The 15,502-nt window shown below is 40.3% G+C and overlaps 1 protein-coding gene across 1 annotated transcript in view; it reads right to left on the minus strand.

Moving 5' to 3' along the window:
- Nucleotides 1-15,502, minus strand: part of MYO3B (myosin IIIB) — a 407,188-nt gene that overhangs the window by 366,577 nt on the left and 25,109 nt on the right. The window contains exons 4-6 of the mRNA XM_049616047.1: nucleotides 8,804-8,908; nucleotides 8,460-8,559; nucleotides 5,379-5,455 (exon numbers count right to left, since the gene is read on the minus strand). Coding sequence (XP_049472004.1) covers nucleotides 5,379-5,455; nucleotides 8,460-8,559; nucleotides 8,804-8,908 — 282 coding nt within the window. The remainder of the gene's footprint in view (nucleotides 1-5,378; nucleotides 5,456-8,459; nucleotides 8,560-8,803; nucleotides 8,909-15,502) is intronic.

Consider the following 15,502-nt stretch of genomic DNA (forward strand, 5'->3'; position numbering starts at 1 on the left):
ATATATATATATATTTGTAGGGGCACCTGGGTGGCCCAGTCAGTTAGACGTCCGACTTCAGCTCTGGTCATGATCTCAAAGTTCACAAGTTCGAGCTGTGCGTCAGGCTCTGTGCTGACAGCTCAGAGCCTGGAGCCTGCTTCGAATTCTGTGTCTCCCTCTCTCTCTGCCCTCCCCCACTCACACTCTGTCTCTCTCTCTCAAAAATAAATAAACATTAAAAAATATATATCTGTGAAAGTTCTATGCAAATGTGCAACACTATTATGAATATTATTTATTATAAGAAATTGGCTGTCAGGAGACAGTAGAGGAGAAAAGAGACAATAAACATAGCTAATGGGAAGACTGCATTAAAAAAATATACATGTCTAAGATATAGGCTAAAGTAAGAATCAGGGAGACCAGAGGCTCAACGTATACAGAGGGTTGAGGGAGGTCACCAGAGCCAAACATCTCAGGAGATAAAATTCTTGGCCAGAGATCAGGTAGGACAGAACAAAATTCTGAAGGTATTAAGCCCCCATGTGGGAAGGCAATATGTTATGCTTAGTACATCCAGTAAGAACGATGTTTGCCTTAAACACCTGAGGCTGAGAGAGAACAGTATGTATGTGTGTGCACACTCATGCGTGCATGTGTAGACAGTCAAAGCTGAACTCTCTAAGCTAATACCTGTAACATGCAAACCTGACCTGTAGGTTCCAAATGACTGACTGATTCCCCTGGAAATTTGAATTACTACAAAGCAGGGGTGCTAAGTATTTGGAGGGCTGTTATGGGTTGAATTGTGTTTCCAAAAAAAAACATTTTAAAGTGCTAACCCTCAGAACCTCAGAATGAAAACTTACTTGAAAATAGTTGCTACAGATGTAATTAGTTAAGATGAGGTCATACTGGAGTAGGGTGAGCCCCTAATACAATATGACTGGTGACCTTATAAGAAGATGACCATGTTAAGGCAGAGACAGACAAAGAGAATGCCATGTGACTACAAAGGCAGATATTAGAGTTATGCAGCCACAGGCCAAAGAATACCAAAGATTGCCAGCAAACTGCTAGAAGCTAAGAAGAAGCCAGAAAGGATCTTGGAGGCTTCAGAGGGAGCACAGCCCTGCTGACACCCTGATTTTGGACTTCTAGCCTCCAGAACGAGGAGATAATAATTTTCTGTTGTTTTAAGCCAAGTTGGTACTACTTTGTTATGGCAGTCCTAGAAAACTAGTATGGAGTGGACAGTCTTTGACTCCAGGACAGGAGAAGAACCCTCTTTAACTTCTTGGCTGACCACATGATCAGCCTCATGGAAGTAAAGGGGGGTGTCTATTTGTACCAAGGGTACTTTCACTGGTGGCTACTGGAATGCTGGAGCTACTACTGTCCCTCAGATACTAACAGGCAATGTTGTCACGACTGCCCCCAAGACAGTCCCCAACAGTGAAGCCATGCAGCTTGCAACAGTCACAGCCTGGATTTTGATGGTTTTACTGAGCTGCTGAACCAACACACTCTGCAACCACCTACCTCTTGCCTTCCCTGGGTCGTAGTATGTTACCAATATACTCAGTTTATAAAAAATTGTACTGATCTTGACTTTTATTGATTTATTTTTTTGATCTTGACTTTCAGATTAACCCTTTTACTATGCTAGGCAGTATTTCCCCAGGAGCATTGCTTCCAAGTACTATCACCCTAAGAGCACTCCCTAGAATTTTTCTTATTCTATATGGCTGAGTTGATACCGCTTTTACCCAGTATTTTTCAACTTCAGTAGTATCCAAATGAGACAGTGAGAGGAAATAAGTGGAGAGTGTTGATAACGTAAGAGTCAGTTCACACTACAACTTTGAGCTGTCCCAGTGAACTATGCGTTTGGACTGCTCATCAACATTTGGTTGTGGTATGGTCACATTCCATTAGCTACCTGGTTTGTAGTACAGCCTATTAGAATTAAATATTGAAGTTACTCAAGCTGGTGAAATAAAAATGGAAACAAAATTGGGAAAAGAATAAGTCGGTTCCATTTCTCAGAATTAAACAGGATCAAGGATCTTTCAGCTGCATTTTCAAAATAAAAGCACTGGTCACCTGCAATTATTTCATTCCCCTGGTATTGGCATTGCATACATTGTTGCCATATTTAATCTAAATTTTTTTTTAACGTTTTATTTATTTTTGAGACAGAGAGAGACAGAGCATGAACGGGGGAGGGGCAGAGAGAGAGGGAGACACAGAATCGGAAGCAGGCTCCAGGCTCCGAGCCATCAGCCCAGAGTCCGACGCGGGGCTCGAACTCATGGACCACGAGATCGTGACCTGAGCTGAAGTCGGACGCTTAACCGACTGAGCCACCCAGGCGCCCCGCCATATTTAATCTAAACACCACTTATTCACACTAGAGAAGTAAATGTATATTAAGATCAATATGCTATGCAGGCCATCACTTGAAGACAATGTTCATTTCAACCACTACTGATTATACTTCCAAGGACTGCTCTTGACCCAAAGCCTTGCTCACCAGGGAGAGCACACGTTTGTGGAATTGAACTGACTAATGGAAGACTGTTCCTGTGGACACATTTAGGGAGAAATAGGAAGCAAAAAGAAGCCTTGTTGGAAAAAGTAATTCTCCATTTAGAAAAAAAAAATGTGATAGGGGTTGCCTAGGTGGCTCAGTTGGTTAAGCCTCCGACTCTTGGTTTTGGCTCAGGTCATGATCTGATGATTTGTGATTTTGAGCCCCATGTCACGTGAGACCAGGCTCCACGTCACACTCCGCAATGACAGTACAGAGCCTGCTTAGGATTCTCTCTCTCCCTCTCTGTCTGCCCTTCTCTGCTCACTCTTTCTGTCAATCAAAATAAATATACTTCTAAAAAAAAATAAGAAAATAAAAATGTGAGGATTGTGCAGGCTTGAATCCCAAGAAGTGCAGCCTAGAACTCAGAGCATACTGGGCACCAGCACACATCCTGAGAGAGTCTTTGAGGCATGCACGAGCAATTGGGCACTTGCTCCTGAAAGGCACTGTCGAGGTTTCCACACCGCAATCTGCGTACTCCTCAACTTGACCACTACAGCAGGTAAGATGGGACACTGGCTTTTCCCTGCTGATAACACAACCAGCTCCAGACAATCTGGGCAATAGAAGCTCACCACAGATCACAAAACTGCCCCTTACAGAAACAGTCCACATATTTTATTCAACGTGGCTAAAACTGAGAAGCCACAAACACCTCATAAGAAACGTATGAAGCCAAAGGCAGGCTTCTCTTATTCACATTGTGTGATTCTAAGAACACCAGCTTGCTGTTAGAACAAGAACAACATCTTCTGTGTTATGCCACCCTAAATGTGAGTTGAGTGGCCTCAGTTATGCTTTCCTTCAATAACAGATCAATCAAAATCTACAGAGAAATTTTTTAATACTAGTTGTAAAGCCTCCTCAAACTACCCTCCAATTTCATCTTCTCCTTTGGCTTTTTTTAACCAATGGATTCATTCATCCAATAGAGGCTTATGAGCACCTACTCTGTATCAAGCACCATGCTGAGAGCTAGACATCCTAAGACCCTACCAACAATTACAATGGGATGATCATGGTGTACTAATGGAGACTAAAAGGTTGCAGTGGAAACTTAGGGATAGGAGCCTCAGTGTCAGCCATGCATTAGGGAAGGTTTCTTAGGGGATAGAGAGGCATTTGAGCTGAGACTTGAAGACTGAGAAGGAATGTTTCAGGGGTCTGAGGCCTACTCCAGAAGATATAGCAATGCGTAGAAGGGTCAAGATGGATTTGGGATGAACCTATTCACTACTGTTGAGGCTTAAGAACAAGTAAATTGGGGAACAGTAACCTGAGATGAGACTGGACAGGTAGACAGGGGCTGGAATATGAAGGGCTTTGTTTACCATCCAAAGGAGTTTTGACTCTGTCCTGCAGTGTTACTCAAAGTAGGGTTCACAAGGTCCCTATGAAAATTCTTATGTTTTTGTTTCTGCTGCAGTGATGACTTTATTAGTAATAAAATCAGAGAACAGTGATAAAAACATATTCCAAATATGGATGACCATTTGCCTCACAATTTCAGTGCCTGTATTTATGTTTATTATTAAGTTGGCATAAGCCAAGAGACATGTACCAGTTAGAGACCAAAGGAGATGCCGTTTGAACAAAGATCACCCTAGCTGAAATAGAGTAAAGTGGTGGGTCACCACATGGTACAGTACTAAGTATGACAAAATAACTCAAAGTAATTTGTACTGTCACACTCTGAAACATACTTACACTGCAAAGGACAACTGAGTTTCACAAAACAGTGTCATTTGTCTCATTAAATTAAAGGTACTTATTTGAATGATATTGGCTTTGTAGTTTTTTTATAACACATTTTTTCCTTTTAGGTTCATAGCTCTATAAATATAAGCAGTAAGGAGTTTATATCTAGTTTCATGTTTTTTAAATCCTACTTAAGAAACATTTAAGATTTAAGTAAACCCTGGAATCTGCAGGCGTTTTCCTTTTCTCTAAAATGAGCCTGTCCATTACCCAAGTATGAAAGAGAGGACCATAGACAATGGCGAGCCACTGAAAAACTATGAGCATATTGATGTGAACTGATTACTGTGTTAGGAGACCTCCCGTACAGTCACACAGAGGAAAGACAGCCATGGGGACAGAATAGATAGAAAGACCTCTAACGAGATGACTGCCTGAGTCCTCTTATTAAAAGCACCCATTTGCTTAATCCCAGAGACCGGCTCAGGGCACAGGCCTCAGTATGGTGGAATTAAATGCTGACCTGGCAAGCAAAGCTGTATCAGTATTTCAGGGTATGCCTTATCTAGTTGGAAAATTCCCCAAACTTCTACATGCATCATCTCACAGAGGGTTCTGTGATGATGCCAGAACCAAATTAGGATCAAATCCCAGGTTTTGCTAGAGAGCCAAAAAAGTACACAAGAGAAGTTGCTATGTACCTGGTAGCAAAAAACAACCAGGACTTCTTCTGTATATGCTGCTGTAATCCATTTGGAGCTGAAATCTTTCTCTTTATCAATAAGCCATGTGTTTGTGGGGCTGCATCTATCCAGGGAAGGCAACTTTTTCTAATTTACACAAAGGCTGGGTAAACTTGCCAAGCCATGACCCTTGGAAAGGGCTGCATCTTCTGGGGGGAATACCTTTTTCTAATTGCATGAAGGTACCCTATGGGTTAGCTGTGACTAAATCCTGCGTTTTTGAGATTATGTGTCATCATTATCACTGACCAAAGCAGAACTTACAGTTCTGAAAATTTTGTGAAGTATATGACTTTCCCATAAAAAGGCACAGTATCAAGGTACTCAACAAACACAAATAAGTGCCTTCTGATTACCTCAGGGGCCATCCAGAACGGGGTGCCAACAGATGTGTTTCTCCGTAGACGTGTACTGGTGAGCTGAGCTGAGACACCTATAAGATAAGGGTATCGTAATTCATCAGTGAGCAGAGGATGATGCTAGACCAGAGGCTGGCAAACTTTTTCCATAAATGGTCAGAGAGTCGATAGGTTTTGCGAGCCACATGGTCTCCGTCAGAACTACGCAACCCTGCCTGTGGAGAGCAAAAAGCAGCCACAGACAACACAGAAACAAATAAGTACAGCTGTGTTGCCATAAAAATTTATTTATGGATGCATATAATTTTCACAAGTCATAAAATATTCTTTTCATTTTTTTCCGTCATTTAAAAATGTATAAGTCATTCTTCTCTCACATGTCATACAACAGGAGGCAGATCAGATTCAGCTGAGACACCGTACTTTGCCAACCATCGTGTGGAAGCATTTACCACTCTACCCAAACCACTAGAATAGTTTGTTTTCCTAATGAATGTTCCTATCTATAGTGCTGCAAAATTGGAATCAAAAGAAAATATCAAGAACTAAACCCAAAATATCTTCCTATTACATTTCCAAAATATTCCAGGTGATTTCTTTCTTAAAGTGGTGCTTCTTTTTACAGAGGAAGAAAATTGGCATGTATTATCTATAATAGAGTATCAGTATAGACATAAAAACTTTTTAGTCCCTTATCTTACCTAGAAGCCTGGAAACCTGGCAGGACAACCACGTCAAATGGAAAAAAAAGTTGACTAATAATATTATTATCTAGGACTCAGTGCTGAGGACCTGAATTTTAATGTAATTCCAATGTATTTTATCTATTTTAGTCTTCAGACAGCTCTCTTCTCTATACAAAAGGGAGTGAAGTAGAAGCACAGATGTGTTGGATTAGTAGTCAGAAGACTTGTTTTCCATCCCAATTATGCCTTTTCCTAATTGTATGACCTCAAACAGACTCCCTCACTCTGAGCCTCAATTTTCTTATCCTCAAACTGGAGATAATGATACCTGTCACACCTAATGCCAGGGTTCTTCTTCTTCTTCTTTTTTAAATAAATTTTTAAAGTTTGTTTTTATTTGAGAGAAAGACAGAGAGCAAGCAGGGGAGGGACAGCGACAAGGAGACAGAATCCCCGGCAGGCTCCACACTGCCAGTACTGAGCCCAATGTGGGGCTCAAACTCATGAATCGTGAGATCATGACCTGAGCTGAAGTCAAGAGTCAGATGCTTAACCAACTGAGTTACCGAGGCGCTTCCATAAGGGTTCTTCTTAAAGATCAAATACGAAAATAAATGTGAAATATTTTATAAATTGTACAGTATTTTACAAATATAAGGTATTCTTTTATACCAAGCAGAAATCTAATGTAGGGGTGCCTGGGTGGCTCAGTTAGTTAAGCATCCAACTCTTGGTTTCAGCTCAGGTCACGATCTCATAGTTCATGAGGTCAAGCCTGTCAGCATGGAGTCTGCTTGGGATTCTCTCTCTCTCCCTCTCTCTCTGCCCCTCTCTGACTCATGCTCTCTCTCTTTCTCTCTCAAAATAAATAAATAAGCTTAAAAAAAATAAAAAATAAAAAAATCTTTAATTAAAAAATAAAAGAAATCTAATGCAGCCCTTAACATAATGACAAACATTGTCATTAATGCTTGTTGGTGATGAGAACTTAAAAACCTGAATCAGGCACAGATTTGCCAAGGACCCATGCCTTGCTCTGGGTGGGTGGTTGTTGTACTGGATGCTTGCATTCTCTTTATTAGAAATCAAAAGAGGGCTCTCTAAACTCTATTGACCATGGATAATTTGTTATTTTGCCAAGTTCTCTATTGTGATTTTGCTTTAAAGAAAAAACTAAACTTTTCTGTTTTTAATTGCTAGAAATTCCTTTTCCAGCAACTGGAAGTTTAGGAACCTTCTATTGGCAAGATAGGAGACTCATTTCAAATCACAAAACTGGTAAGCAGATAAATCAGCATTAATCCCCATCCTCATCCTTCTAGGCTCTTTCCCTCACAATACATTCACTGCCCTTGGGATTATGTGTAAAATGCATCTCTGATGTTATCCATAGGACATCCATAAGGTTACACCATTCCTTATTCAGAAAGAGGAGCATAAGACTTGAACAAAGTGCCCCTTCGCTGTTTTTCTTTGCTTGTTGTTCTTTTAGTAAATAGATCAATACACCTAAAGTAACTCCATTTATTTTTGAGAAATTTCTTCTGAGCTAATCATTCACATTTTAACACTGAATTCCTACTTAACAAAAATATAATGCATATTCAAAATCATCAATCTTTTCTCCTACTTTGTTGACTTTGATAAAGAACATTTTAAAAAGTGCTTCTGTAAATGTTTTCTCATTATTTGTAATAATCATACTGAAGTACTAACTGTTGTTGAACACATTTAGAAGATTAAACCATTCAATAAACTTAAAAAGGAAAACCAAATGGTTTGATGGTTTGTGACTATCAATACATGAGTGTTGCAAAGAGATTTTAATAGGTCTCTGGCCTTAGGTGATATTGCTCTGCATTTCCTCTCACATTTCCATTTCCTCTTAATGTTTCCAGTTCAACCAGCCTCACATGTAGCAGCAATAATCACAATTTAGAGGGATGTTAGCTCCCAGACCCAAAGGACTATTTTACCTTCTGCTCACTGGGAATAAGTGTGCCTGAGGCTAGAAAAAGTCATTTGAAAGACCAAACTGCTTTCTCTTTTCATATGCAAAAGAAGAAATGACGAAATGTAAATTATAGACAATCGCCCTGAGATGCAAAATTCTTCCCAGAAAACCAAAAAGTTTTTCTATCAAATTTTTCTTTTAAAACACTTTTATTTTCTATCTTTAATAAAACTGCTTCTAAAGCTGAAAATAGATTAACAAACAGCATATCCTAGGGTGATCCATCTGGTAACCCCCCCACTCTCCAGTCTGTGTTTGACTGGAAAAGTCCCTCAGCCTATGGATAGCAGAGAGGCCCCAGTCTTCTGAGATTCCAATAAATTGTCGCCTTGGGCTAAACTGCACACATCAAGAAAACAAACGACAAGCAGTCATTACCAAAGTCAACGAGCTTAACTCCTCCTTCTGTTGTCAGAAGAATGTTATTCCCCTTGACGTCACGGTGGATGATTCGGTTATTGTGCAAATGCTGAAGGCCCTGCATGGCATCCCACCACGACCAAACAACAGGAAAGAGAAAGGGTAAATTTGAATGGTTATTTAAGACAATTTTTACCCTACTATTAAAAATCCAATCAAAGTCCACATTTGGCTACACCTCCTTGCTGTTATGCACCTTGTATATTATAGGGCCATTTCCACTTGTTAATATGCAATGGTGATCCCGATAGATTACAAATTGCCCCCTCTGACGTCATCCCCAGCTTGATGGACATTCTTACCAAGAGGGCCCCATATAAGATGTATGAGATCATTGCTTCATCCAACCGCTGGCCGCACCTGAGTAGACCTTTGACAAGCTCGGTGACTGAGCCCCCATTACACAACTGCAAGAGGGAGTGCCGAGGAGAGAGAGACAGTAGAGCACATACAAAAGAAAAAGAAAAAGACGTTAAAAAGAAAAGCTCACTAATTATTGACCTGATGTAGTAAATTTACAGATCACAAAACTCCAGGTCAGAATAATTAAACTTCAGATTTAGATTACACAAAGTACATGTCTAAAAAGTTGATTGTCAAGTGAAATATAAAAGTACAAGTTACTTAGACATTTGAAAGAGAAGGCATATGAGTAATCATGGTGACTTATTGGATACTTTTAATTTTAAATGAATATTGCCTATTTAAAAAAAATAAAAACATATGCATTTTAAAGATAAGAAAAGATGGGAAGAGGTAAAGATGGATGCCGTTGCTACTGGGAGGAAATAAATCTCAATTCAAACCTTCCTGTCTCCAGGGCTAGCACTGCAGGCATGAGAAGCCCAACCAAGCAGCTCTTTCCAGAGTTGCCACTGCATGTCAAATTTATGGAATGGAGTTGCCTCATATGTGCATTTAACCTTCTCGTATTCAACCCTGGGTGTTCAGCAACTTTATGCCCTTCTTTTTTTTCTGCAATTAAAAATACTGTAAAAGTAAATCTTGCATATTTGCTCTTTGTTATGTATTATATATTACTGAGATTTGAGAGCACATGAACCAGGCATACTATACTTTCATGGAAATGTAAGGGTTTTCAAGGATAATTTTTACTAACTGTAGAGGTCAATATACAGGTTTGGGCTTGCTACATGCTGTCTTAAATCAAAGGTTCTTAATTGGTGTGAGCAGGACATGGAAATACCTTGAAATTGTAGGTATGCATGTTGTACATGCATCTTGCATTTTTTCTACTGAGAAAATTCAGAGCTTTCTTCAGATTCTCAGAGCAATCCTTTCTCTTACAAAGGTTAAGACCCCACTTTAGACCTGTTTCCTCTGGGCACTTTGTCTAAATTTTGGGAAAGGTTTAACTAGTGAACATTGGGGGGGGAACAGGGGTCCCCTGGGTTGTGGCTGCTTGAGTCAAATGGCTTTTGGTAAACAAGGAAATATAAATGGGCACAGATTAGCACCTCTCCTAAAAGAAGACAACTCTTAATCTAACCAAAGATGTAAAAGATCTGTATGCTGAAAACTATAGAAAGCTTATGAAGGAAATCGAAGAAGATATAAAGAAAGGGAAAAACATTCCATGCTCATGGATTGGAAGAATAAATATTGTCAAAATGTCAATACTACCCAAAGCTATCTACACAGTCAATGCAATCCCAATCAAAATTGCACCAGCATTCTTCACGAAGCTAGAACAAGCAATCCTAAAATTCATATGGAACCACAAAAGGCCCCAAATAGCCAAAGTAATTTTGAAGAAGAAGACCAAAGCAGGAGGCATCACAATCCCAGACTTGAGCCTCTACTACAAAGCTGTCGTCATCAAGACAGCCTGGTATTGGCACAAAAATAGACACATAGACCAATGGAATAGAATAGAAACCCCAGAACTAGACCCACAGACGTATGGCCAACTAATCTTTGACAAAGCAGGAAAGAATATCCAATGGAAAAAAGACAGTCTCTTTAACAAATGGTGCTGGGAGAACTGGACAGCAACATGCAGAAGATTGAAACTAGACCACTTTCTCACACCATTCACAAAAATAAACTCAAAATGGAAAAAGGACCTGAATGTGAGACAGGAAACCATCAAAACCCTAGAGGAGAAAGCAGGAAAAGACCTCTCTGACCTCAGCCGTAGCAATTTCTTACTTGACAAATCCCCAAAGGCAAGGGAATTAAAAGCAAAAATGAACTATTGGGACCTCATGAAGATAAAAAGCTTCTGCACAGCAAAGGAAACAACCAACAAAACTAAAAGGCAGCCAACGGAATGGGAAAAGATATTTGCAAATGACACATCGGACAAAGGGCTAGTATCCAAAATCTATAAAGAGCTCATCAAACTTCACACCCGAAAAACAAATAACCCAGTGAAGAAATGGGCAGAAAACATGAATAGACACTTCTCTAAAGAAGACATCCGGATGGCAAACAGGCACATGAAAAGATGCTCAACATCGCTCCTTATCAGGGAAATACAAATCAAAACCACACTCAGATACCACCTCACGCCAGTCAGAGTGGCCAAAATGAAGAAATCAGGAGACTATAGATGCTGGAGAGGATGTGGAGAAACAGGAACCCTCTTGCACTGTTGGTGGGAATGCAAATTGGTGCAGCCGCTCTGGAAAGCAGTGTGGAGGTTCCTCAGAAAATTAAAAATAGACCTACCCTATGACCCAGCAATAGCACTGCTAGGAATTTATCCAAGGGATACAGGAGTACTGATGCATAGGGGCACCTGTACCCCAATGTTTATAGCGGCACTCTCAACAATAGCCAAATTATGGAAAGAGCCTAAATGTCCATCGACTGATGAATGGATAAAGAAATTGTGGTTTATATACACAATGGAATACTACGTGGCAATGAGAAAAAATGAAATATGGCCTTTTGTAGCAACATGGATGGAACTGGAGAGTGTGATGCTAAGTGAAATAAGCCATACAGAGAAAGACAGATACCATATGGTTTCACTCTTATGTGGATCCTGAGAAACATAACAGAAACCCATGGGGGAGGGGAAGGAAAAAAAAAAAAAAAAAGAGGTTAGAGTGGGAGAGAGCCAAAGCATAAGAGACTGTTAAAAACTGAGAACAAATTGAGGGTTGATGGGGGGTGGGAGGGAGGGCAGGGTGGGTGATGGGTATTGAGGAGGGCACCTTTTGGGATGAGCACTGGGTGTTGTATGGAAACCAATTTGACAGTAAATTTCATATATTAAAAAAAAAAATCAGTATAATAAAAAAAGAAGACATCCGGATGGCCAACAGGCACATGAAAAGATGCTCAACGTCGCTCCTCATCAGGGAAATACAAATCAAAACCACACTCAGGTGTCACCTCACGCCAGTCAGAGTGGCCAAAATGAACAAATCAGGAGACTATAGATGCTGGAGAGGATGTGGAGAAATGGGAACCCTCTTGCACTGTTGGTGGGAATGCAAACTGGTGCAGCCACTCTGGAAAACAGTGTGGAGGTTCCTCAAAAAATTAAAAATAGACCTACCCTATGAACCAGCAGTAGCACTGCTAGGAATTTACCCAAGGGATACAGGAGTACTGATGCATAGGGGCTCTTGCACCCAATGTTTATAGCAGCACTTTCAACAATAGCCAAATTATGGAAAGAGCCTAAATGTCCATCAACTGATGAATGGATAAAGAAATTGTGGTTTATGTACACAATGGAGTACTACGTGGCAATGAGAAAGAATGAAATATGGCCCTTTGTAGCAACGTGGATGGAACTGGAGAGTGTGATGCTACTAAGTGAAATAAGCCATACAGAGAAAGACAGATACCATATGGTTTCACTCTTATGTGGATCCTGAGAAACTTAACAGAAACCCATGGGGAAGGGGAAGGAAAAAAAAAAAAAGAGGTTAGAGTGGGCGAGAGCCAAAGCATAAGAGACTCTTAAAAACTGAGAGCAAGCTGAGGGTTGATGGGGGGTGGGAGGGAGAGGAGGGTAGGTGATGGGTATTGAAGAGGGCATCTTTTGGGATGAGCACTGGGTGTTGTATGAAAACCAATTTGACAATAAATTTCATATATTAAAAAAGAAAAAAGAAGACAACTCTTTATCAAGATAATAATACGTGAGGATCTATTTTACTCTAATTATGAATATCTGCAATGTTTTAATAAAGGGTGAGTAGATGTTTTTATTTTACGTGTGTATCATTCCCTGCTACATATATGGCAGATACCTTGCATACACATTAACAATCAAAATTACCTGGAACTGAATCTGCCCATTTTTTACCATTTAAATTGCTCATAAGCAACAGTATGACTAAAAATCTAATACAGAATTAGCAGTCTTTAAAATTACAACAAACTTACTATCAGGAACGATTTAGGAGGCACCCTGAAAACAGTGAAATGCACTGAAGGTGACAAAAGTCCCATCAGTTTGCAACTGAAGTTCCCTTGGAATCTACTCTCTACCAATGTCAGGTGTAACTTGTCATTCAACACCGATCACTCTGATGGCCCTAACGTTGAGTACCAGGGTAATAATGGTTTCCAAAGGATTCCTCATTCTTTTGATTCTATGTTTTATGTGACCCTGAAAGGGCAAATAACATTCAATATTCAACCTAATATCCTTTTGGGCAATGAATGCATTTTTAGTGCCATGATTTGTATAATAGTCTTAAAAGCTCAGCTTTCTTTCACCAGACAAAAATAATTTTCTAGAACTTAATAAACTAGATTCTACATTTCAAGGAACAAATACTGGAGAACTGACCACAGAATCAAATGGTGATCATGAACAACATAGGACGTGACATAAGGGAAGTTCTCAAGAAAAAGAAAAGCCCTTCTAAAGTTGGTGGCATAGAGCTTAGAGAGCTTGAGAGAACAAGGTTAGAGTGACATTGCTCCCTCTTGAGGGGTTAAATAAGGAAACAACTGTAATAAAACTTTAATTTCTCATGACCCTCTTTCACTCTATAAATCTTTCAATCTATAAGGCTTCATGACAACAAAGAGGTGTCCATGTTGAGCAGAAATGGCAGCAGGGCAAGGTGAGGCTGACCAAGGCTGGGATTTTGATAGTTCCCTACAGCCCACTCATGACTTGCAGAAGATTCAGAACTTTATGCTCCATTTGGAGACAGGGACAAGACTAGAGGCTGAATGAGAAGGACAAAAAAAGTGAGGACCTCATAATAGGAAGGAGTATCAGGGACCAAGGACATAGAGAGATACCAAAGCCAGACGGTACGGGGACTTAGGGTTCACCACACAATTCAAGGCCCCTGTCCTCAATGTTATAGCTTTATCTGAGCATCTCCTGTACCCAGATCCAGGTGCCACCCAGGGAGAAGGGAAGAGGAAGAAGAAAAGAAGAGGCTCTAAAAAATTTAAGTCCTTACCCAAACGATTAAGCTTTGACCCAGACTGTGAAAATGGGATATAAACAGAATCTGCCCCTTTCTAAAGAAGTCACTCCATTGGACTAAGTTTAACAGAATGAATTAAAACCAGTTGTCTTCTCTAGGCAGGCTGGGGGCTCAAGAACAAAGTTGAGTTCAGTTATTGAAAAGAAATTTACCTCTTTGTTCTCAATAGTTTGTGACTGTCCAGCTTATGACCCATTACTCATTCATGAATACAATATAGTCCCTGCCCTCAAAGAGGTCACCACCAGTAATGGACACATGAGTAATAAGGGTATGGCATGTGGAAGCAGGGGTGTGCTTAAGGGAGTGTGGTGGCACAAAAAGGGAATGGTGGCGTCTCCTGAGATAGAGTGAGGAGGAGACAGTCGGGGAAATCTTCTCAGAGGATGTAACATTTACAATGACTTTAAAGGAACAAATGAGTTTACAGCAGGTGGACAAGAAAGGGAAGGGCATCTATCATCTATCATCTAAATACTGAGCTACTATTAGAACAAAGGGTGCCAGAATCCTAGGGCAGGGAGATGGGGAAGGAAGGTGGGGAGCAGAAATGACAGGTGTGCCCTGCTAAGGAGTATGGGCTTTATTACTATACACACATGTATTACACCATAATAGATAGGAATGGTAAGCTATGGCAAGTTTTAGGCAAGAGGTCTCTGTTCAGATTCGTATTCTACAAAGACCAGGGCAGCAGACTGGAGAGCAGACAGAATAGGAAGACATCAGAAACTGAACACCTGCTAGGAGGTGTTGAAGCAATCAAGAAAGGCAAGGTCAAAAAGCAAAAGTCATGAGGATGAAGATTCAGGGGCAGATACAGGAGGCTTTTAGGAGATAGAATCTGCTGTAATTTCTGACCAGCTGGATGTAGAAAGTAAAGAAGAGAGCCCAGGAATCTTGTGAGACTAAGGAAAACAGCAATAAAGTTCTTTGATCCTCTAAAGCCAAAGCAGTAATAGGAGTACAAGGTACTATAACCCCTTCATCAGAGCTCCCCTCAGCCTGGCCCCTGTCTCAGGGAGGCACATGCTTTGTTGAATTGCAAGTGCACTATTAAAATTCTGAGAGAAAATTTAAATTAAATGCTGGGTGATGATCCAAGCTAACTCAACCCTGGAATTTTTCCCTGAAACCTCATTTTAGTATCTCCTGCCCTACTTTAACAGTGGCCACTTTTGCAACAGAAGCCTATTCAGCGATATTTTATAAAGGTAGCCAACTTACAAACTTTCTTCATAGCTCTAGAACCTGTGAAGAGATTAAGAGCAGCCATTTTGTCAGCAGGATCAAAACTGAGCTGTGGATTTAAAAACAACAAAAGGATCTTACTGGGTAGGTGCCTTTTGTTCACTAAATGTCAGAGTTTAAGAGCTGTGTGACTTCCTGTGCTTCACAAAAACATACAATTAAACTGTTCAGGGCCCCTTAAGAGGAAGCTGTCCTGTGAAATTGAAAAGCTCCCCAGCAAAGTTTTAAAGGGCAACCTGTGGGTTACAGAAAAAGGACTGTGGGTACCTGGTACAAAAAAGGAAAGCAGGTACACACTGACAATTGTCCTAC

The sequence above is a fragment of the Panthera uncia genome (genome assembly GCF_023721935.1).
Source record: "Panthera uncia isolate 11264 chromosome C1 unlocalized genomic scaffold, Puncia_PCG_1.0 HiC_scaffold_3, whole genome shotgun sequence".
Classification (NCBI taxonomy): Eukaryota; Metazoa; Chordata; class Mammalia; order Carnivora; family Felidae; genus Panthera; species Panthera uncia.